Source organism: Paroedura picta, chromosome 1, assembly GCF_049243985.1.
Source record: "Paroedura picta isolate Pp20150507F chromosome 1, Ppicta_v3.0, whole genome shotgun sequence".
NCBI classification, from domain to species: domain Eukaryota; kingdom Metazoa; phylum Chordata; class Lepidosauria; order Squamata; family Gekkonidae; genus Paroedura; species Paroedura picta.
In genome coordinates, this window is record NC_135369.1 from 128,501,657 (window position 1) to 128,523,557 (window position 21,901).

General features: G+C 42.0%; 1 protein-coding gene across 2 annotated transcripts in view; it reads left to right on the forward strand.

Moving 5' to 3' along the window:
• ASCC3 (activating signal cointegrator 1 complex subunit 3) overlaps positions 1–21,901 on the forward strand; it is a 303,036-nt gene that overhangs the window by 75,170 nt on the left and 205,965 nt on the right. For both annotated transcript variants that reach the window (XM_077303437.1, XM_077303430.1), the window contains exons 9-10: positions 11,288–11,488; positions 11,942–12,082. In XM_077303437.1, the coding sequence (XP_077159552.1) occupies positions 11,288–11,488; positions 11,942–12,082 (342 nt within the window). The remainder of the gene's footprint in view (positions 1–11,287; positions 11,489–11,941; positions 12,083–21,901) is intronic.

Consider the following 21,901-nt stretch of genomic DNA (forward strand, 5'->3'; position numbering starts at 1 on the left):
AAACCTGTTCTCATCTAAAATAATGTCACCTGACATCTTGGCTGTAGGCACAGGATCAGCTGGAGGGTGGCTAATTGGTTTTTTCTGCATCCCATCATGATCCATAAGTGCAACTGCTCACCAGTCAAGCCTCCTTATTGAAAATATAATGTCATGTGGCTGCCAGAATCAACAGCGGAATTAAGCAGACAGCTGTATTCTGTTGGGCATTGTATGTTAGATGTTAATGATGGATATGTTGTTTGAAGGAAATACTCTTTTGGTTGTTAAAAGATTCTAAACTAACAGAAGCATTACAGGAATAAGCACTGCATCCCAGTGCAGTGCATTGACCAGAGGGTTCACTTTGGTGAGAGAGGATTAAAATTTCAATTCCTACTCAGCTTTGCAGTTCTGGAACGGATAGGGTCTGGTATGACCAGCGAGGCACCTCTTAGTTTTTAGACACAAAATCACAGTGCAGATTGGTTGACAGCCATTGGATATGATATCTAATTGAAACATCTATTTTCAGAGCAGTATAGCTTTTTGTATCAGGTAATTCAAAAGAGTATAACCACCACCACTTCAGGTGTTTGGGTTAAAAGCTTTTCGAGAAAATGAATACTGGTTTTCATAGAATTAATCTAGTCTAAGCCCCTGCACAATGCAGGAACTCACAACTATTTGCCATCCCACAGTGAGCCCAGTTGCATGCCCAAGTGACCCCCCTCCTACCAAAAATCTCCAGAATTCAGCCTGGCCTGGAGGAAATTCACCTACCATCCCACAGTGGCAATCAGCAATTCCCTTGGTATGCAAGGAAGTGCCGCAAGAGACAAATACTGGCACATCCCTTCCTGCCCACCCACTCACTATCTGCCCAAGTTCATAAAATCAGCATTTTTGTCGATGACGATCTAGCCTATACTTAAAAATGAAAACCCACCCTCTCCTGAACAGGCTTCCTCAGGAGATAGTGGGTTTTAATGCCCCTTGTTCTCGTGTCCTATTCTTAAGCTTCTCAAGCTTTGCACAGATATAACAATATTTTGAAACACTTTTCTGATTTGTAGAAAAGGATGTGTAAATTATTTTGATATTTGAGTGAATGAGTCAGTGATGTCCAAGCATTCATCCAGTCACTCTGTCTAACGGTAAATTGACTGGCTGTTTTGTGGATAACAGAAGTAAAGAACTTATAAAATAACCTCCGAAATAACCAGATGATGGAACTCATGGCTGAATGTCAGTTAACGGGAAAGAAAGGCAGGAGAAGAAATTAGCATGTCTAAAAAATTTAATAGCATAGTTTCCTGGAAATGGAGAATTTCAAATTCTCCTGCTATTCAGTTGTTCCTTTTGGAGTCTCTTTGTCTCAGTTTGAAAGTTGATATTCTCATATAGACATGCTTTTAAAATAAGAAATTTTGACTGCTGCACATCATAAAGTCAGAAACATGACAGTTGTTAATATGGGACTTTCTTCAGAACACACAGGTAAACAAGTAACAATGGTTTCACAGATCAACTGTTTTTCTATGCTGTTATTATGTCTCTGTCTGTCTTGTTTGTCTATTTATAATTGAATTTATATACTGCCAGTGTTGCTGGTTCGCAGCGGTTCACAACATATCTTAACACCGCCCGTGGCGCCACAGGCGCCATGGACTAAATAAAACGGTAAGGCGTTCTGAGGCGGGATGTGTCTGGGATGAGGAAGGGTCCGGATTGGACCCTTCCTCCGGACAGACAATAGGAGGGACCAATCGGCAGGCGCAGCGTGGCTGCCGGGGGCTCCCTGGCCGGTGGCCTGATGCGCCGAGAGGCGCGAAGCGCCTCTCGCCGCATCAAGCTGCCGGCCTGGGGGCTCCCTGCCCTCATGGCCGCAGAACACTACGAACCGCCGAGGAGCCGCCGGAAACCAAAAAGCTGCCGAGGATCCACGTCAGGAGCCGCTGAGGAGTAGCCGTCAGAAGCCGCGGAGGAGCCGCCGCAGCCCAGCGCGCCACTCGAAGTGCCTCTCGCTGCGTCTGGCCGCCGCCCTGGTAGCCCGCGGCAGCCGCACACAGCGCAGCTGCCGGGTGCTCCATTGCCTAATGGCCGCCGACAAACACAACCTGCCGAGGAGCCGCCGCCCGCCTCCTCTTTCAGGTAGCCTTCCGACCCTCGCCTGTACCTCGCTCTGGCCCCCGCCTGCTAGCGCCCATTGTATTCTTTATACAATGGGCTTTTTTACTAGTATACATAATAAAACATCTGATCCGAAAACATCAGTCATTTAAAATATCTTAACATTTCTCATGATCGCACTTCTAATCTTGTTGGGAGTATTAACTTAGAGGTTCAATTGGCCTGCGGGCCCTTCACCCCTCCCTAACCCCAAGATTCCTTGCATTTCTTCTGTACCTCCCCTCCCCTCCTCCATCCCATGGTTTATGTCTGGTAGAAACTATCTCCCCCAGCGTTCTTCCTTATCTTCCTTCGTCCTTGGTTCACATAGTAGGGTGGAAATTTACTGCCAGGGATGGCAGAGAGGATGTCTCCTGAATTTGCACCCTTTAGATCAAAGCCACACTCTCATGAGAACTACTTCTCATGCTTAAACTAACCCCTATATATAGACCTGTGGAGACCATCTGTGCTTGTCTCTGTCAATGTTTCTTGCCATGCTTGGTCCTGCTTAAGCCTTATGGAACCCTTCAATAAAGAATGACTTCTTTGGCACCACATGTGTATGGGGCAGTTCGATTAGAAGGGGTCTCTTCTGGTCAGCCGGACCTGCCTACGGTTTGTGACATTACAACAATAATCCTCAAAAGAGATAAAAATCAAGATGGCGTATAGATATAAAAACTCCCTCCAACATCTAATGTAGTTAGTGTGGGCTGGGAGAAACTGGAGATGGAAAAAAGAAATGAAAGCAACCAAGGGGTGGATCAATCAATGGGTCCAGCCCAGTCTAATACCTAAATCTGGAAACTTGGGGGGGGGGGAGCTGATCTTATTCCCTGGTACTCATTGCTCCTGGCCTAAGCCAAAAGCCTGGCAGAAGAGCTTTGTCTTGCAGTCCCTGCAGAACCTGGAGAATTCCAGTAGGGCTCACAGTTCTTCTGGGAGCTCATTCCACCAGGTTGGGGCTTAAGGCTAAAAAGGCCAGGCATGTTTCCTAGGGCCCCAAGACCATCAGCAAGTTCATACCCACAGAGCAGGTCAGTTGCAGAAAGAGCATAATTGATTCAGCAAAAGAGCGTGCATGTGGCTCTATCAACTGCAAATGTACCAAGTGCTGATTCACTCTACTCAGAATCATAGCAGGCATTAAGCTCTCCAGATTTGTTTCACCATGACAATTAATATATATTATTTTATGACCTTGAACATGGTGAAGAAATAACTGGAAAGTCCTTGGAAAGATGAACTGACAGTAAGTTCTTTTTTTTTTTTAATTATAGATTAGTCACATTTTATTTATTTTTGAATGTAAACCTCGCCTGGTAGAATGGGTTTCTGGTGAACATTGGGGCCCTGATGTAGCTAGCAAGGTTCTGCAGGGCCTGCAAGACTGAGCTCTTCTGCCAGGCATGTGGTGAAGCTCACACCTGGAAGATCAAAACCAGGGTTGTATGCGTCGTTGTCAAAATCACCCATTCCAGGCTGACGCAGCCTGTGTGTGCGCGCCAAGTTACACACCCGTCCTTCCTCCACCCCCCCCACATGGTGCAGCGCTGGCTGCGTCAGCCTGGAACAGCTGATTTGGATGCTGCCGCACACAACCCTAATCAAAACATCATATGGGCTTCCCCTACCAATTTGGTGTCTTCTCCTACATCCATACTCTTATGGGGAATTCAATAATCAGTGACTCAGTGCAGGATATTTATTGTTAGCTTTAGTAGTTTTTACTGTATTTTATTGTATTGATTATTTTATTGTCTCTATTTATAATGCTGTATGTCACCTCGAGATGACAGGCTCAAAAGGGGCAGCCTATATATCTAAATAATAAATAAACTAATACAGTGCTATGGGGTGGACTTTCAAGCAGGATGGTCAGCATATTCTTGGTGATATTTCTAAGCCACAATCATAAACATACAGAACTAAATTGTGGTTTGCCTTGAAAGTTATGAATTTTTTTTTTTTTTTTAGTAAGGGGAGACATGTTTGTTTTTTTCATTTGAATACATGCTTTCAGTCCTTTCATATTTTAGGAAAATCTTTGAAAGTTTAATTGTGTTTTGCTGGCCAGGATATGGTCAGTTCTTATCATCTAACTTTCTTAAAAATTAGAGCAAGAGTAAAAATCAATGTAGCTAATTCTGTGTAGCATCTTCTTAGAATAGTTTCAGTAATGTGTTTTAATGAGCACTGCAGGATAGTTCATACCAAATTGTATACATCCCTTCCAGTCACACATTTGAATTTCAGTGCAGAAATCTGGACAGTGGAAAATAACGGGTACACGTTCAGATGCTCAGTAATTTAACATAATCTCTTCACCTATTTAAATGTAAAAGGTAAAGGTAAAGGTATCCCCTGTGCAAGCACCGGGTCATGTCTGACCCTTGGGGTGACGCCCTCTAGCGTTTTCATGGCAGACTCAATACGGGGTGGTTTGCCAGTGCCTTCCCCAGTCATTACCATTTACCCCCCAGCAGCAAGCTGGGTACTCATTTTACCGACCTCGGAAGGATGGAAGGCTGAGTCAACCTTGAGCCGGCTGCTGGGATTGAACTCCCAGCCTCATGGGCAAAGCTTTCAGATGGCTGCCTTACCACTCTGCGCCACAAGAGGCTCCTATTTAAATGTATTTAAATGTATTGAACCCAATTTATTTGAGTTCCATGCCAACTAGTCAGATTGTATTGTTTTAGGCATTGGTCTCTTTGAAAATATTTCTAGGTAGGCTTAGGCAGGTTTAGAAATTCCTGTCAGTGGAAGCCAAAGAGAAAAGGGTGGGAGGACAAAAGGCAGAAAGCTGATTTCTTGGAAGGTTCATTAGTGCCAACATGTTAGCTTTCTGAAACAGAAACAGTGTTTCATATTAACACTTCCATCTTAAACACAAATTTCTGGAAGACCTTTAAAAGCTTACAAGTGTGGAACCCATAAGGACTAAGAGGATGGGAGTTTCATGTCTGTATTTCCCCCCCTCTCTCTCTCTCTCTCTCTCTCTCTCTCTCTCTCTCTCTCTCTCTCTCTCTCTCTCTCTCTCTCTCTCTCTCTCTCTCTCTCTTTCGCTTTCTCTCTCCTGAAAGTACTTGCAGTCTCTCACTTTTGATTCTTTCCCACCCACTTACCTTTTAATATTGCTCCCTTGAGGTAGCCTCTGCCCCACTCACTCACCTACTCACCTACCTTTTTCTAGCCCCCTCCTCCATCTTCAGCTTTCCATTTTAAATTATTTTCTGGTCCCCCAACATTGAGCTTTGCCACAATCCTCCCACATATATTTTAGTTTTTCTATCTTATTCTTTCCCGCCTCCATCCTGATGCTAACTGAGCTTTGAAATCCTCAGCAATGGTGGTTGTGAACCATCAAGATCTCACAATGTTGATCTCCCAACTTTCCACAACAGGGATCTAAAGTATCGTACATCATTCTCCACTCCTCTGTTTTATCCTCACAAGGTAGATTAGACTTTAACTAGTCCAGAGTCACCCAGGCCATTTCTGCAATGACTAAAAACTTACAGGAGTTTCCTTCCTGGAAGGGAATCTGCAGTAATCTAAAGTGGAACTCAGAAGTAGGGTTGTGCGATTCGGCTGCCGAAGCGGCCGTTCCGTCCGGGCGCAGCCAGCGCCGCGCCGCTGCCGGCATCGCCCTCCCCCCCCCCCCCGCGGCACGGCGCTGGCTGCGCCCGGACGGAACGGCCGCTTCGGCAGCCGAATCGCACAACCCTACTCAGAAGTCATGTTGGTTTCCTCCAAACTGCGGAAAACTCCCCAGTGAGCTTCCACAATAGAGTGGTGATTCAAATCTGGATCTCCTAGATCTAGTATGGTTGTAATCACTACAGCATACAGGCTTCTTTTGGGGGCAGTGGGGTGGCCTGCTGTTAAACAGCTGAGCCTGAATGAATAGCAAAAATTGTATGGTATCAAGTTGGTGGTATTTGATGTTGGGCCTGGCTCCAATAAGTATTCTCTCAAACAGTCCTGTTCCCTCTTTACTACCTTTTACTCACAGAAAGCAAGGCTAGAAAACTGGCAATACTGTTGTGGTTGCTTAGCAACCATGATTAAAGGCATTCGTTTCTTAAAGTTAGAGATTTTTTAATTTGGGGAAGGGGTTTCAACTCTCCAGCTTATGTGTGTGTGGTTGTTTTCTAAATTTCTAAATTCTCTGCTAATCTAGACCTATTTTAGGTTTGCAGGAAGAGAGGTTCCAGTCTTTGGCTACGTAGATATATCATAATTCTTATACATTATGTTTTAAATTTCATAAAGACTCAAAATTTATATCCATAAATGTTCCATTAAAATTACCCTAATTATTGCAAGTGGACCATAAGTAAAAGGAATAAATTAGTGTTGTTGTTATTCTATTTATTTAAATTAATTTTTTAATTTCCCGCTATTCCTGACAAGTGGCTCATGGCATGTTACAATATTGATCCTTAAATACAATAAAAACTCCAATAAAAGTCCCATTAAAACAATATATAACAATATATGATACATGATGGTAAAAAATTCAACCGTCCTCCCACAACAGCCCGACTGCCAGCCAAGCATCAGGGGGACAACCTCTGCTGGTCACACCAATGTTGCTTAATATGGTGGTGGATCTTCCTGGGGGGTGGGGCATCTAGTCTTCTAACTGCACTGACCTCAACCATAAACCTGGCAGAAGAGCTCCGTCTTATAGGCCCTGCGGAACGCTGCAAGTTCCAGCAGCACCTGCAGCTCTTCTGGGAGCTCATTCCACCAGGTGGGGGCCAGGACCAAAAACACCCTGGCCCTGGTCGAGACCAGGCGAATTTCCCTGGGGCCAGGAAAAACCAACAAGTTGGTACCCACAGAGCGCAAGGCCCTGTGGGGGGCATAGGGTGACAGGCAATCCCTCAGATATGGGGATCCCAGACCATGAAGGGCTTAAAGGTCAAAACCAAAACCTTGAACCTGATCCAGGCAGCAACTGGCAGCCATTGCAGCTGCCTCAGCACTGGCTGAATATGGGCCCTCCAAGGTGTCCCAATGAGGACCCTAGCAGCTACATTTTGCACCAGCTGCAATTTCTGGTTCAGGGACAAGGGCAGGCCTGCATAGAGCGAGTTACAGAAATTAATTTTGGAGGTGACTGTCGCATGGATCACCATAGCTAGGTGCTCAGATAGGGTGCTAGTAGCCTGGCCTGGCAAAGGTGGAGAAATGCCTGGTGGGCTACTTTCTTGACCTGTGCCTCCATAGTTAGTGAGGCATCTAATTATGGCCCAGTTACACAGTGTTGGTCATGTGGCCAGATTCCATTGTGCAGTGGGAAACTTGCAGAGACTTCTGTAGAGCACTTCTTTTTCCTTTATGTTCTATCCCCACACTGTTTTCTGTTTCCCTCCTTCTGGTAACCCAAATATTCCTCTTTACTTCCTTCTCTCCTATCCACCATGCAGATCGAGCTAGAACAAATGGGTTCGGGTTAAAAAGGGAATCATTTTTGCAGGAAAATCTGAAAAAAAATTGAAAGGGGTGGATAACTTCCTTAACAAAGGAATAAATTGTCTGTGCAAGCCCTGACAAAGTCAACTTAGTTTAATGGGGAGGGGAAGAACAGTCAGGAACACTGCCAGAATTTTTCTCGGCCCACTTCCACTTTTCTGTAGACCAGAAGATGAGGAGGGAAGAATAGGAACCCTCATGTGACAGGGAGGAAAAGGAGCTATTCTTGCCTACTCCCTGCTTCAGGCAGGCAGGTAGATGTTGGGTTCAGGAGCTGCCATTATCTTCCTATGTCACTCATTGGGGGCAAATATCAGGGAATAGAACAGATGATCAGATGGGAGCAGGCACAGCTGCCCTCTCCCAACCAAAGTGTAGGCCACAGATGAGCGGAATGCAGGTGGGTGATAAATAAGGTGACCAGATTTTAAGATTGCTAAAGAGGGACACCATTGACCTGGGGGGGGGGTTTCTATATGGAGCAACAAAATTTCTCATAGAACGCAAAAATAGTATTGTAATTTTTTAAAATTTCAACAATTAACAATTACGTACAATTAACAAATATAAAACATTAAAATGTATGTATAGTATTATTTTATTTGGCATATTTCTCATTCAAGTGATTTTTTTTTTGTAGATTGTTGTCGTTACTTAAAAGGTGCTTTGTGAGATGAGGGACAGATGGCAGCATTAATGTGACAGTTATGGTGATGGACAGGGTAGATGGCATCCCAAAGACTGGCACAGTCTTTGAAGAAGGGGCAGGGAAGAGCCTCTGATTGACCCTCCGTGTGGGAGGGCCCTCCCACTGAGGGCCAATCAGTGGCCTGGCATGTTGTCAAAAGCATGGTAAGCTTATAGATTATGATTTATTTATTTCATTTATATACTGCCCTCCCCGAAAGCTCAGTGATGACACTCTGGCTCTATAAAATTGCCTTTCTTTTAAATACTCATCTAAATAACAGGGAATATGATCACGTCACATTCATTGGCACTGTCAGGATTGTGAAGCGTGGTCTGAGGTGATCTGGCCTTGTTATCTCATGCCTTATCTCTGACTGCCTTGGTCCATCTTGTTTGGCAGAAGAAATACTTGTATGCTGCTTGATTTCCGTTGTCCCCCGCCCCCCTGTTTGGCAGAGCAATTTAATTACTTTTATGAATGGCAGATAAGTTGGGTTTTTCCCCCTCTGCAATTTTGAATAACCATGAATAATTTGAACAAGAGCCATTATTCATCTGTGTGAAATTGTTTCACCATACAAACAGCTGGTGGGGCAGGGAAGCATAGAAGGGATTGTATTTTGGGTCTAAACCAAAACAGCTGTCATAAGGTTGGTTTAATGGGCATGTGTAGCAGAGCATTTATACACAGAATTTTCTCTCACTAAACTGCTTTTCTGTTCAGGACTGTATATGTATATTTGCCTCACAGACTAGGGAAGGAGATACTGAGGAGAAAGAGGGTTAAACATTCCCCTCCTCTGTATTACTGCTTTAGAATAAAACATCAGGCCTGGATTTCCAGGTCTTGGTCTGCCACTGAATGTGTAGTTGCTCAAATAATTTGAGGTTCCTTCTTCATGTCACTGTGTCTTAGAAATAGCTATTGGAAAACTCTTAGATCTCTTCATTATACCTGGACTTTTGATTCCTTGTTCTCACTGTCTCTTAGGAGTAGCTACTTGACAGACTGCCAGCTCATCTTGAAAAAAATCCACAATTGCTCACTGCTGCTACCTTCTTTCCGATGCCTGGTGTGACCATTCTTTTTTTATTCAAAGCATGTCAACGCCAGCCATTCTTTTCCTGAAAACCGTTTCTACCCTTCTGTTTTTCTCCTTTTATGCTTAAGAATTGATCACACTTGAAACTGAAATCTTTGTGCTTGAATTACTGCTTTGACCCGCATCAAGGTGTACTTCTAAGAATGAAACTAAAAATAAAGTGAGCACTTTTTCCTCAGTCTCAACTTTGGTTATTTAATGCCACTGTGTAAAATACTGTTATGAAATATGTTGTGAAAAAAACTCTTTAAGTTTAATGAGAGGTGACATTTGTATTTACACATAACCTCCTTGACTGGCTCAGCCAAGTTAATTCATCCACTGCAGCTATCTGTGATCTGCCAGATGGTCCAGGAGTGCTTATAAATAGGATGTGAGGATATTACCTATCTCCTGTTGGTCCGTATCATTTGGTAGTCAAAATTGTAGTAGTTATTGGAGGATCATTCTGATCTGTACATTTATCTTGCAAAAAGTCCTAGCAGCATCTCAGGGTGAAAGGCAGTATAGTATAATGGGTTAAAGTGTGTCAGATTATGACTGGGAAGATTCAGTTTGTAATTTATTTGTTCAGCTATGCGCTATACTAGGTAACATTGGGCCAGTGAATCTCTCTCATCCCCACCCTACGTCTCAGGCTTGTTGAAGATGAAACAGTAAGGGTGAAATATATACACCATTCTGTGTTTTTTTGAGGTAATGGCAGGATTTTTAAAGTAATAGACCTCACTGTTCAGTAGCAATAGATTCCACAATTCTTAATCTGTTGCTTTTCATCTGGGCGGAATGACTAATATGGTCAGGACCATATACAAATGTAGCTTTATTATATTTAATTTATATACCGCCCTCTCCGAAGGCTCAAATACCCACTTTCCAATTGGACTCAGATTCATACTAGAATAACCTTGAGTGTAACAAACAAAACTTTACTTTTTCCATGCCTCGCTTTTAGTTACTTGGCTGCCTTCTTATTCACCCAGTCTAGCCAGTGGCCAACATATGTTGCAATTTGTGCTTTATGATCTAGAATGTGTTGAAATTACAGATACTTTGAAGAGAATAATTAGCACAGACAGTGCTAATTAATAATTATTAATTATTAACCATGCAGTAAGAATGAACATCAATATTTAAAAACTCCACCATGAGATACCTAGCCTTCAGACCATAATTTAGGACCTTTAGCTCATCTCAGTTACTTTAGTACCCAGAATATGGCCACTTTAGTATTTAAACCTTAGAAAGGACTAAAGCTGAGACCAGTGTTTTTCATTAAGAGGTTCCAGTCCAGATTGATCAAATTTGTTGTTTCTCTCTGTGGCTGCACTAATAGATTATATGGAGATATGCCCAGACCTGCACCTTTTCTGCTGGCTCTCAGCCTTTGTATGTGAAAGCAAATTGACTAATGAGGGCAACTGAGTGAGCCTAATGAGAAAAAGATGGGATAGTAGTGGTAAGCATTTCACATACAATAGGAGCGATGATATTATCAATATTGAAATGATGGACTAAACGAGGGGTACTGTATAGATGAGTGGGATTTCAAGAATTTCTCTAGGAAGGCCAAGGAGCATTTAGAAAGATTAGATGGAATGTAAGATAATGATTGGCTTTGTTAATATTATTATTAATATTTTTTCAAGATTTACCACTTTGACTAGTGATTAAGAACTTTGATGATAGTGAGAAAATATGTTTTTTTAAAGTTGTTGACTTGTTAAAACATTTTCCTTTCTGTGACTTCTTTGGGTAGTAAAACATTTTCCTCTCATACAGTGATGTTATGTTCCTTGTCAACAGTAACTGTTTTACTGTTTAAATGCTGCTTTTCTGGACTTTCAATACAGATTGGGCAACTTGCTTTTAAAGGCATGAAAAGATTAAATCGAATCCAGTCTATAGTTTTCGAGACTGCCTACAACACGAATGAAAACATGCTAATTTGTGCACCCACTGGAGCGGGAAAGACTAACATTGCAATGTTAACTGTCTTACATGAAATTCGTCAGCATGTTCAGCAAGGTGTTATCAAAAAGGACGAGTTTAAGGTAGGAATTTAATGAACCGAATGACATCTTTATAACTTTTATGATGACGATATAACCCGTTATAGAGTTATACCCATTGATATGGATTCAAGAAGTTTTCAAGGACAAGTTATGTTGGGAGAGAACCTGTTGATTTAGTTCATTGCTGGTCTGAAATTCTGTTTTCAATTCTGAAAATCGTATAACCCATGTGGAAAACTTTGAAAATATATTAAGCTTTGATTTTCAGAACAGTAAGCCTGTATAAACAAAATCTATTGTCTTTTAAACAGCTACATGCTTACCCTGTGCAGATAACTTCTCTCCGTATCCCACTGTTAGGATAATGTATGTGTGTTCTGTAAGTGTTAGGATCATATTTCACAATAAACTGTGATTTGTATCACTTGCTGGGGAACCAACAATGTTGTCCTCTTTGCTCATATATCATGCTGGTGTCCTTTTTTGGTACAGATTGTTTATGTTGCTCCAATGAAGGCATTGGCAGCTGAAATGACAAATTACTTCAGCAAGCGTTTGGAGCCACTAGGCATCACGGTGAAAGAGCTGACGGGAGATATGCAGTTATCGAAAAGTGAAATTCTACGAACACAGGTATACTATGTCAGAGGTATAAATATATGCAAATGAGGAAGAAGTGCTGCAGAGAGATGTGATTAAAATGGTATCATTATTTTTCTCTAAAGTAGTTCATATCCTTGTTTTTCAATCTTTTAAAGATATGGCTTTTCCATCTTTTTATGGTAACTCCATATTGACATTTCTGCTTCTGATTATTGCAGAAAGTTATGGAAGATATTCTGAGGTACTCTAGACAGGACTGTTGAACCTCAACATTGTCCCCTATGAATATAAATAGTATCCTAGGGATGTATGTTGTGCTCTTGATACATAACTCAGTGTTTCAGAAAAATACAAGTAATCACAGGGAAAATGTTTTCTGGAGATTCTCGTTTCATTATTACTGATCATCTTATTAAGGAGAGTGGAAGATATCCAGAATCCTTATTCATTTTTATTCATATTCACTTGGTATTGAAAACCACCTTAATGGATTAACCCTATCGTTTGGCAATGTACAATAGGGGCAAATAGGATATCTGTGAAAAGCCATTTCCTTGTTTGTCTCCAGTGTTGAGTAATTAAAGAAATACTGAGTTTAAATATTGTGAAACATCATTCAGCTGTCGTAGTAATAGTCATTGATATCCTTGTATTCTGCAATATAATTAGTTTTTGTTTTAAAGCCATTCTATCAGTCAGTTATGCATCATAACTGCCCTTTTCTTTATCTTGAGCCTACTGATAATGAATGACTATGCATTCTTTTTTGTTTTGTCTTTCACTTCACTGTGTTCATATCCATTAATAATTTTATAACCTCTTAAAGTTCATTTTAATTGTATTATTTTCCTAAATAGCCTAAAATATCTCAGTTTTGTAAACTTTTTTTCAAGGATATTTTGTATGTTTCATTTAGCATGTATCAAAAATGGATTTAAACAAACATGTGTTTCTTTGTCTCCTCATCATCTTTTTTGTTTCTTTGTCTCCTCCTCATCTTTTTTGATGTATAAGTAAGACCTTTCCTCACTTTAAAATTCAAAATATAATAGGAGAGTCTTAGAGAGACCTTCTGTTGTATTATGATAAAAATATGGTGTATTCAGCAACCCAGGATATTCCAACCTTGCTGATTCTCTAAACATTCTGAAGTACATAATGATACACATTTCTGACGTGCTAATTTTTGTCTAACTTCAAAACTGAAATTATTAGAAGCAAAACACTGGGAGTACATCTTCAAACTATATACTAACAATCAGAAAATATGAATTTACCATTATTTTCCCCAGTCTTGGCATTTAAGCACTGTTTTCATACAAACTGAAGAGAATATTTTTATTATTATTATTATTTAATTTTTAATTTTGTATTTTATTGCACAATGTACTCAATCATGTTTTAATTGGTTATGATGTACTAAATTTAATCTTTTGTGTCATGTGATGGGGGAGATTCCTGAGTTTCTGCGTGTTCAGGATGGTGCTTTTTGCCCTGTAGATAGTTCCATATGTTCAAATATGGAAGTTATTAGATCAGTAAAAGACACTGTATGCTTAAGCCACCTGCAATATACATAGTCTAAAAAACCTTAATCTAAGAAAAGTCTGAAATTCTTTCCATTATTTTACAATATATACATGTATTACAAAGTATGAGGGAAGATAGAAAGAAGAAGAAGAAGAAGAGTTCGTTCTTATATGCCACTTTTCTCTACTCAAAGAAGTCTCAAAGCAGCTTACAGTCATCTTCCCTTTCCTCTCCCCACAACAGACACCCTGTCAGGTGGGTGAGGCTGAGGGAGCCCTGATATCACTGCTCGGTCTGAACAGTTTTATCAGTGCTGTGGCGAGCCCAAGGTCACCCAGCTGGCTGCATGTGGGGGAATGCAGAATCGAACCCAGCATGCCAGATTAGAAGTCCGCACTCCTAACCACTGTACCAAACTGGCTCCCAGTTGAATACCAGCAAGATGAATACCAGCAAGTGTTCATGTTACAATCACTATGCTGTAAAGTATAATACTTTTAATGATACTGCATATATTGGCCTGGCTTGTAATTATAAGCAGATGACTTACCTCTGTTTATGGCATGAAGCTATAACCTTACAGGATTAATGAAAAGACATACTAGACCTCCAAAAATAGCTGTTCCAGGGTGAAGATATTGTTTTGGATACATTTATCCTAATCCCACTATATTTTCCATGTTTGGGTTGCAGATTCCATTAACAAGGAAGGCTTTCTTTGTGCCATATAGATAGATTTTTCTAGGCATGATACAGGTTCTGTGATACCCTAATAAACAGAAATAAAATGTAAAGGTGCCCTGAGATTTGATTGAAACAGTGTTATCTCTTGAGCAGCCAATCCATCATCTGTGAGGGTAAAAGCTGCAGATATGAAGGCAAGTGCCATACCTGGAAACATCACTGAGGAATTTACTGTCCATTTCCATGACAATCCAGATCTGAGTTAGGGTGGTAGACTAGAACTACACAGCTAGTGATCCATAAACCAGCTATTGCTCTCTGCTCACATAAGATGCATGCTGACTTACCAGCCATTTTGTAAGCCTCCTGTTTCTGTCCTAAGAAAATGAAGCCAAAGGTGGGTGCATCTTTGGGCTCAAACACACATTGTAGTTTGCCCAATCCTGTGCAGTCAAATGTGTGTATGAAATTCCATGTGGGAAACTTGGTTTCCTGGCATGTGATGGCCCATTGGGGAAACCTGGTGACCCTATAAGTACAACCCACATCAAGAACTATTGCACCCCTCTGAGCCTTTCAGATCCAGAAAATGTCATTTGTGTTAGGAGTCTGAAGCTCTTTGTCCTTGTATATTGTAGTCCCACTCTGAACTAGGTATATACATGTAGTTGAAATTGTAAGCTGCTTTGAGACTCTTTGGGGCAGTGAAGCAGGGTATAAAAATACTTTCTTCTTTGAAAACTGAGCAAAATAAAGATCTGCAGTATTTGAGGTTAGCTTGAAGCAGTTAGTTGATTCTAAAAGACCATGTGCAGATCTCTACCAATGAAACAGATCTTTTGTATGCCTTTCAGTCTCATGAACCACTGATATCTTTTTATGAGGGTCAGGAAACCTTTAGAGACATTGTGGAGCTTAATAGGAAATTGCAGGCCTTCCTCCCCCTGCACATTATTCCATCCCTGTTTGACACGATGTGAATTAAAAAAAACCAAAAACCCTCTACTCAAGCATCTCTGGATCTAGCCTAATGATTTTACTATTATACATGGGAAATTTTCGTAGAATCATAGCATCATAGAATCATGGAAGGTACCTCATAGGTCATCTAGTCCAACCCCCTGCACTATGAAGGACACTCACATCCCTATTGCTCATCTGCTCTAACCTGCCACCCCCTTGAGCCTTCACAGAATCAGCCTCTGCATCAGATGGCTATATAGACTCTGTTTAAAAATTTCCTAAGAATACATCCCTCTTCAACTGGGGTCCCCAAAACTGAACATAGTACTTCCAAGTGAGGCTGAACCAGAGCACAGTAAAACGGTACCATCACCTCCCATGATCTGTTTGATACAGCCCAAAATCCCATTTGCCTTCTTAGCTACCGAGTCACATTGCTGACTCATGTTCAATGTATGGTCTACTAAGACTCCCAGATCCTTTTCACACATACTACTGCCAAGACAAGTCTCCCCCATCCTATATTGGTGTATTTGGTTTTTCCTACCTAAATGCAGAATTTTACATTTGTCCCTATTGAACTTCATTTTATTCTGTTTAGCCCATTTCTCAAGCCCATCAAGGTCATCCTGTATTCTGATTCTGTCTTCTGTTGTGTTTGCTACCCCTACCAGTTATTATTATCTGCAAATTTAATAAGTATTCCCTCTAATCCCTCATCCATTTCTAAATATGTTGAACAACACAGGCCCCAGGACAGATCCTTGGGGTACTCCACTTGTGTCACTCTTTTCCAAGAAGATGCTGAACCATTAACTAGTACCTTCTGAATACGATCTGTCAACCAGTTATTGATCTACCTGACAGAATTAGGATCCATACCGCATTTTACCAACTTGTCAACAAGAATATCATGTGGAACCTTATCAAAAGCTTTACTGAAATCCAGATAAACTATGTCCACGGCATTCCCCTGATCCAGCAAAGTAGTCACTTTCTCGAAGAAAGAGATAAGGTTGGTCTGACATGACTTGTTCTTGTGAAACTCATGCTGAGTCTTAGAAATCACAGCTGCTCAAAGGCCAAGTGTTTGATTATTGGTTCCAAACTTTTGCCAGCTACAGATGTCAAGCTGATGGGTCAATCGTTACCCGGATCTTCCTTTTTCCCTTTCTTGAAGATGAGGTCAACATTTGCCCGCTTCCAATCATCTGGCACCTCACCTGTTCTCCAAGAAGTGTCAAAAATAACGGACAGAGGTTCAGCGATTACATCTGCAAGTTCTTTTAGTACCCTGGGATGCAATTCATCTGGCCCAGAAGACTTTGTTTCATTTAAAGAAACTAGGTGTTTGTGGTCTGCTCCAACAGTGATCCTAGGCCACCATTCCCATCCTCCATGATATGTTACGTTTTTGCCACATTGAGCACTATTTCCCTCACAAGAGAAGACTGAGAAGAAATAGGAATTAAGCAGTTCAGCCCTCTCTTCATCATCTGTTATAATTTCACTTTCTTGTCCTCGCAATGGTCCTACGGTGTCCCTATTCTTTTTCTTACTTGAAATATAACTAAAGGACCCTTTTTTGCAATGCTTAGTATTTTTTTCAAGTCTAAGCTCACACTGAGCTTTAGCTTCTCTAACACTGTCACTACAATTATTGGTTACTAGTAAAAAAGCCCATTGTATCCAAAATACAATGGGCGCTAGCAGACGGGGGCAGAGTCAAAGGTGGCTTACCGTTGAGCGGGAGGGCTCCCTCGCGGCGTCTTCTGGCTGGCGGCCATTTTCTTAACGGAGGCGGCGTGTAGTCCGATGCCGGGGCGCTAGGGGCCTGGGGAGCTGTTTTCTCCCCCCCCCCATTTGGAAAAAAGCTCCTCAGGCCCCGGGGAAGGCGCTTCGCGGCTCTGTGAGCCGCGGAGCGCCTTCCCCGGGGCCTGAGGAGCCTTTTTCCTTCCCCCCCGTTGCGGAAAAAAGCTCCCCAGCCCCAGGCTGCCGGGGGCTCCCTGGCCGCCGGCAAGGAAGCAACTGCGAGCCGCGCAAAGCGCGGCTCGCAGTTGCTTCCTTGTGAGTAGGGTGGGAATCGGCCAAGCCAATCAGCAGGCGCGAAGCCGATGGTCTGTCCAGAGGAAGGGGCCAATCGGCACCCTTCCTCATCTCGGACCGAGCCCGCCCTAACACAGCCCTTACAGCTTTATTTAGTCTGCGGTGCCCGTGGCGCCGCGGGCTGTGTTAAGATTTGTTTATATTCATCCTTGGTAATAAGGCTTTCCTTCCATTTCCTAAATGACTCTTTTTTATTCCTCAGATCATTTGACATTTGCTTATGGAGCCACTTTGGCTTCCTTAGGCTCCTTCCATCTTTTCTTCTCAAGGGAATTGTGTGTGATTGAGCCTTCCTACTAGTATTTCCTACTGCATAGTTTTATAAAGAATTCCGTTCAAGTTCCTAAGTTTAGTTCCAGTTCGTAAGATCAGTCACACAAAAAAGGGGGAACCTGATTATTACAAAGACTGATGTGCCGGATTTAGAGTTTGTTCCCCAAGCCTTTAAAGGTTACCCTAGGACATTAAAGGTAAGAACCAGTACTTTCAGTTGTGCCTGGAAACAAATAGGCAGTCATTGCAAATCTTTAAGCTCTGGGGTGATATGATCCCTGTATCCTGCCCCTGACAATAGTATGAATGCTGCATTTTAGAAGACATGAATTTTGTAGAGATTTTCCAAGGCAACTGCATGTAAAGTACATTGCAGTCATCTAACTTGGATGTAATCACAGCATGGATCCCCATGGCCAGATCATGGTTTTTAAAGAGTAGTCATGGCTACTTTATTAGACTCTGTGCCACACAGGAGATACGTAAGCCAGGATCCAGCAGTAACCTGAATTTATGAACCTATTCCTTCAGAGAGATTACAACCTTCTCAATGACGGGCTGAATCTTTAGTCCTTGTGCAGCTTTGTCATTCCTTGGAAGTACTATATAATGCTAAAGTTGCTGCTGTTACCAAGTAAACTAGCTATGACCCAGAAAATCTGGGATCATTTGCAAGGATGTGATCAGATCATGTGTGAGCAGGAGGTGCCCCATTCCAATGTGTGGAAGAATTTGAAAAAAGCAGCTTGTGATACAGAATGCCTTATTAGGTTAAACTAACATTACATAAATGGAGCGGCCTGTGTTCATTGATTTTTGTGTGTGTGCATAACAAAACTCTGCCACAGCTACCTCCTCATGTATTTTCTCTCAAAATGCTAAAATAGTTAAAATAGCTTTGTAAAGTTCCTGTGTACAGTTCCTAAGTACAGTTGCAAGACAGATGTTGATACAGCTTATTATGCTGCAATATCATTGAGAGCTGGAGCTGGAGACATTCATAAATCTCTAATGAGAGTCAGCTTCTGCGTATAAATTACATTAGTATTTTGCAAAATGTGGCCTATTTATGCGAACTACAATATCACTGTAGTGTGCGTGTTGCTGGTGCAGTGTTGCTTTTCTTGAACAGAGGAAATAGCTTGGAAGGCTGAATAGATTCTGTCATCTGAAGGCTTACATGATTGATTGCTCTTTTGATGGCTCTGCTGAAGGAAGAAGTGAAGCACAGATCATCATAAGAATGTTAGTGCAGGATTGGGTGAGTGGTGCTTAGGGTGGCAAACTACATCAGGACCTTTTCTGTTCAATAGATGAGCACTTCAAGTGAGTTGATAGACTTCAGAAATGAAATCCACAGTGACTGACTTCTCCATGGAATTTCATACTGATACAAAAAGGAATACAGCTTTTCTCTCCCCTGCCCCATTGTTGACTTTAAAGGGAAATTATCAGTCCAGGAATGCCCTAAAATAACAGGAATCTGTATCCCTTCTTATGAACTGATTACTGTGTTCAATTATTTGCGTCCCCTGGCTCAGCTGGTACGGAGTTATGGGCTTGGGTGTCACCAGTACGCTGATGATACCCAGCTCTATCTCTTGATGGATGGCCGGCCAGATCTCCCCCCAGAAAAATTCGCCAGTTGTTTGGAAGCAGTGGCTGGATGGATCAGGAAGAGCCGCCTGAGACTCAACCCCTCTAAGACGGAGGTCCTTTGGCTAAGCCGAAGGGAGCAGGAACAGGAAGCGCGTCTTCCCTGCCTGGACGGGGTACAATTGTCATCTGTGCCCCAAGCCAGGAATTTGGGAGTGATTCTGGATGCCTCACTTTCCATGGAGGCCCAGGTCACTAAGGTAGCCCGGACGGCGTTTCTCCATCTACGCCAAGCTCGGCTACTAGCGCCCTACCTGCCCCCGGAACACCTGGCCACTGTGATCCATGCAACGGTTACTTCTAGATTAGACTTCTGTAACTCGCTCTACGCGGGCCTACCCTTGTCTCTAACCCGGAAGTTACAGCTGGTACAGAATGCAGCTGCACGGGTCCTCACTAAATCATCTTGGAGGTCCCATGTTCAGCCTCTGCTGAAGCAGCTGCACTGGTTGCCAGTTTGTTTCCGGATCAGGTTCAAGGTTTTGGTACTAACCTTTAAGACTATACGCGGCTTGGGTCCTGCATACTTGAGGGACCGCCTATCTCCTTATGCCCCCCGCAGGGCACTTCGCTCTGCGGGTAAGAATCTGCTGATGATCCCAGGACCCCGGGAGGCACGCCTGGCCTCGACAAGGGCCAGGGCCTTTTTGGTCCTGGCCCCTACCTGGTGGAATGAGCTCCCTGAAGAGCTGCGGGCCCTGTCGGAGCTCTCTGAGTTCCGCAGAGCCTGCAAAACGGAGCTCTTCTGCCAGGCGTTTGTCTAAGGCCGGGTGATGGCCCAGGGCTAAGATCGGACCCCTCTCCCCGGAGGGGGGAGGCCAGTACTAAACTGACCTGGTTCCCCAGAGTGTTCCATCCTATGCCCAATTATCCTCCGTTCCCTTCTGTTCATCCAGTGGGCCTGTACGGGAATAGTTTTAATCGCCATCATTGTGACTTAGTCATTGTTTTAATGGGGTTTTAATGGGGTTTTAATGGGGAATTTTAATGGTTAATATATTGTATTTGTATTAAAATGTTGTGAACCGCCGCGAGCCGGTTTCCGAGAGCGGCGGTCATACAAATCAAATAAATAATAATAATAATAATAATATTTACATTTTATTGTTAGTTGCGAAGTCGTGTCCAACCCATTGCGACCCCATGGACAATGATCCTCCAGGCCTTCTTTCCTCTACCATCCCCTGGAGTCCATTTAAGCTTGCATATATTTTATTACCATCTCCCACTTGGCCCTCAAAGTAGATCAGCATGCCTGGAATAGCGGAGATGTTGTGGAAACCAGGAAATACATTCAGGTCTTCATTGGTACCGTGGGCTTTTGTCTACATGCTACAGGTAGAAACTTCTAGCTTTAAAAGTGTTACTTCATCTTAAATGCTAGGATGAAAAAGAGGTACAACCTCTAGAAGCTCAGTATAACACTGCAGTAATTGCATGGCAATTGAAGAACAGCATGTCCTCAGCAGGATATAGATTCCTGTTAATAACTTATTATTTATTTCTGGTATTGTTGCACTGATCTCTCATCCCTACTTTTTTTGACTTTTACTTATGTGTGCAGCCTTTTAACTGTGCAAGCCAGAGGGCAGCAGGGTCTGTGCTTTGTTTTAATTTATGAACAGTAGCTGCTGTGAACACAATGTGTAGGATTTCAATTAGTATGATCAACATTAGTAGACTGCTTTTGTCTGAAAAGGCAGATAAATAATAAGAGATAAATATGGTCACATGGGAACTCGTTGCTGCTTAGGGGCCTGACTTGTTCATGTTTATTTTATTTGTTGTTTCCAGCTGATTTTTCAGAATTATACTTAAAAAAAAAACTTTTGGACATGAATAGGAGCAGCTGAAAGCAAGGATTTGTGATGCTATCCTGATCCTGTCAAGTTCTCTGAAGACAAGTCAGGTTATAACAAATGAAAACCATGACATTAGCAAGAGAAGTCCCCTATTAAAATTGACACATGAGAAAAGAAAAAAACAGTTTTGACAATACTTGTATTTTCTTCCTTCATCCCTAGATGGAAAAAAAGTTTAATGCTTGCCCACCCACAGAGCTTCAGGTTCAGAATGTGTGCTTTTGATCGACATTTGGGCAAGGATCTATAACAATACCCACAGACATCAAGGTTCTGTTACCTATAAAGAGTAAGGATTCTTCCTTTTCTTTGCTGGGAAATCGCTTCCAGCATTTCTCACTAGCATGGCTATAGTGAAAGTAATTTCTTTTATTCAGAAGGCATAAAGGTATGCCCTATTCAAAACTAGATTCTTTCCCCCCTTAAATGAACTACAAATGGAAGTATTAAAATGTCTGTCTTTTTTCAGATGTAGCACAATATACCCAAGAGGTTGATACTAATGTTCACGGTTGAAGATACTTAGAAAATGTGTAGCTCTCTTTAGGGATCCAAGTTTTCTTTTCATATGCAATTATTTCTATAAACTGAACACTTCCTTATATCATACTCTGTTTTCCCCTTATGGATTTTTTCTTTGTAGCAGAGTAGTTAAAATATGGGACGGAACAAAATATTACTTCCTGCTTCATTGTAAATCTGGCCTTTAAGACAGAACTCCATGTTTGTAAATCTATTCCTTTTGCTCCCTCCAAAATGTCTTTTAGTAGAGAAG